We start from the raw sequence: 2952 nt of genomic DNA on the forward strand, positions 1-2952 counted from the left end.
TGACGCATGTAAGGGGGATTTGAACGAGACATTCAAAAGGTGAGGAAACCGTGGTCCCACCCCCGAGGTTCTCTATCATATCTGCTGGTTGTAGACTTTGTGTCCCCCACCTTCAAGGATCTGTCCTTTGTCTGCGAGCTGTGGTCTGTGTGGCCCCTAAAGGTTTTGTAGAAGGTTGAACCCCCTTTCTGTAGTCTGAGTGGTGGATCCTGTGGGCACGCAGCGTATTAGTTACAGACTTTCTGGTCCTTCCATCACTGGTGGGTGGTGTGTCCCCTACTAACAGATTGTACAGCCACCAAGTACCTGTATTGTGCTTGGACTCTGTAAATGGCGTGGCATTGCCCCCGAGGGTCCATAAAGAAACCTCTGTATCTGTAGGCCGTATGGTCCCAGCCCACATACATGTAGTATGTATCTTATGTACATAACTGTGTGGCCCCACCCCCTAGGATCTGTAGTGACGTGGGCTCATTGCTGGCTGGTTCTCCTTTCAATGACCTGTAGCCTCATTGCTGGGAGATCCCTAATTTACCTGCATACGACCTTATCGCCTGGTCACCCTTAATTTACTGAAGTGTCCTCATTGTGGGCTGGTCCTCCATTTACTGACATGGCTTCTTTGCAGGCTGGTTGATAGGTGTCCTCATTGTGGGCTGGTCCTCCATTTACTGACGTGTCCTCTTTGCAGGCTGGTTGATAGGTGTCTTCATTGTGAGCTGGTCCTCCATTTACTGACGTGTCCTCTTTGCAGGCTGGTTGATAGGTGTCTTCATTGTGAGCTGGTCCTCCATTTACTGACGTGTCCTCTTTGCAGGCTGGTTGATAGGTGTCTTCATTGTGAGCTGGTCCTCCATTTACTGATATGACTTCTATGCAGACTGGTTGATAGGTCTCCTCGTTGTGGGCTGGTCCACCGTTTATGACATGTGTCCTCTTTGCAGGCTGGTTGATAGGTGTCCTCATTGTGAGCTGGTCCTCCATTTACTGACGTGTCCTCTTTGCAGGCTGGTTGATAGGTGTCCTCATTATGAACTGGTCCTCCATTTACTGACATGGCTTCTTTGCAGGCTGGTTGATAGGTGTCCTCATTGTGGGCTGGTCCTCCATTTACTGACGTGTCCTCTTTGCAGGCTGGTTGATAGGTGTCCTCATTGTGGGCTGGTCCTCCATTTACTGACGTGTCCTCTTTGCAGACTGGTTGATAGGTGTCTTCATTGTGAGCTGGTCCTCCATTTACTGACGTGTCCTCTTTGCAGGCTGGTTGATAGGTGTCTTCATTGTGAGCTGGTCCTCCATTTACTGATATGACTTCTATGCAGACTGGTTGATAGGTCTCCTCGTTGTGGGCTGGTCCACCGTTTATGACATGTGTCCTCTTTGCAGGCTGGTTGATAGGTGTCCTCATTGTGGGCTGGTCCTCCATTTACTGACGTGTCCTCTTTGCAGGCTGGTTGATAGGTGTCCTCATTATGAACTGGTCCTCCATTTACTGACATGGCTTCTTTGCAGGCTGGTTGATAGGTGTCCTCATTGTGGGCTGGTCCTCCATTTACTGACGTGTCCTCTTTGCAGACTGGTTGATAGGTGTCCTCATTGTGGGCTGGTCCTCCCATTTAATGACGTGTCCTCTTTGCAGGCTGGTTGATAGGTGTCCTCATTGTTGGCTGGTCCTCCCATTTACTGACGTGTCCTCTTTGCAGGCTGGTTGATAGGTGTCCGCATTGTGAGCTGGTCCTCCCATTTACTGACATGTGTCCTCTTTGCAGGCTGGTCCTCTTGCCGCTGGCAGAACTCCCTCCTCCTTCTCAGAACCTTTTGCTGCTGGTGGATTCTGTGGACGAGATGTGCTGCTGTTGTCGCTCAGATGGGTTTGGGGCGGAGTCCAGCTGTACCATCGCCGAGTTGCTGGCCAATCACCACGAGCTACTCCCGCCATGGCTGCTGTTGGTGTGCACGGCACGGAGGCAAAACAAGACCGTCACCAGGATGTTTACAGGTGAGCACGGGGTTAAACGCGTCCCTGTGGTGTGTGCATGACAATATTTATAGACCTCCCAGACCAGTATGTATGAATGGATCATGCGTAGTGTATCATGCGTCTGATACATATGTGTCTGCCATGAAACGGGCCGGGGAGGTCTACGTAATATGTCTGCTCTGTGGACATCGCCAATAATCCTCCTAAGCCAGGGGTAGCAAACCTCCGGCTGTGGGTGAAACTACAAATCCCATGATGCATCTCTCTTCGGGAGTCATGCCTGTGGCTGTGAGAATCTTGCAATGCCTCATGGGATTTGTAGTTCCACCACAGCTGGAGGGCCGGAGGTTTGCTACCCCTTGCTCTAAGCCCTCTGTCAGGTTTTTGTCACTGTCTGTGTCCCCTTTGGGGAGATTTCCCCTCGCTTCCTGTCCCTGTTGCCACCGCTCAGCTGAACAGGAAGTGAGTGGAAATCTTCCCCTACGGCAGTAAACGCGTCAGCTATTTCCATCAGAGGAAGGGAAGTTCCAGAAATATTTTCCCTTTTTAACCAGTTGACATCCGCGGTGTTAAACCCCCCTCCCAGTTGTCACCATGACCCTTCCCGCACTTCATTCATAACCAAAACGTTGGAAAGTCCTCTTAGCTTGAAGCTATTTAAGTGATGTTATGCAGATTCTGCAGGTTTCTCACTGTTCTATCGGTAGGGGGAGGGGTTTGCTGAAAATTGGGACCCGAGGTGAGCCTAGCATTTGGGCAGACTGCAGTTGCACAAGGGTCCTATGGGACATGGGGGCCCATTTGTACTAGATGTGGGTCAGAGGGTCAGATGGGTGCTGGATCCCCTCCCGGTGTCACATGACCTGGAGCTTGGCTCATTTCTATCAATTGACAAATAGAACCGTATTGTTCGCTCTATAAGACGCAACATCCCCCCCCCCCCCGCGGGGTTTTTCGGGGACGCGTGGACG

The 2952-nt window shown here is 51.1% G+C and overlaps 1 protein-coding gene across 1 annotated transcript in view; it reads left to right on the forward strand.

Moving 5' to 3' along the window:
• LOC108799752 (ankyrin repeat domain-containing protein 50-like) overlaps positions 1–2952 on the forward strand; it is a 9541-nt gene that overhangs the window by 1280 nt on the left and 5309 nt on the right. The window contains exons 2-3 of the mRNA XM_018571650.1: positions 8–39; positions 1770–1999. Of these exons, the coding sequence (XP_018427152.1) occupies positions 8–39; positions 1770–1999 (262 nt within the window). The remainder of the gene's footprint in view (positions 1–7; positions 40–1769; positions 2000–2952) is intronic.

This window comes from Nanorana parkeri, unplaced genomic scaffold (genome assembly GCF_000935625.1).
Source record: "Nanorana parkeri isolate BGI_ZX_2015 unplaced genomic scaffold, ASM93562v1 scaffold1799, whole genome shotgun sequence".
NCBI lineage: Eukaryota > Metazoa > Chordata > Amphibia > Anura > Dicroglossidae > Nanorana > Nanorana parkeri.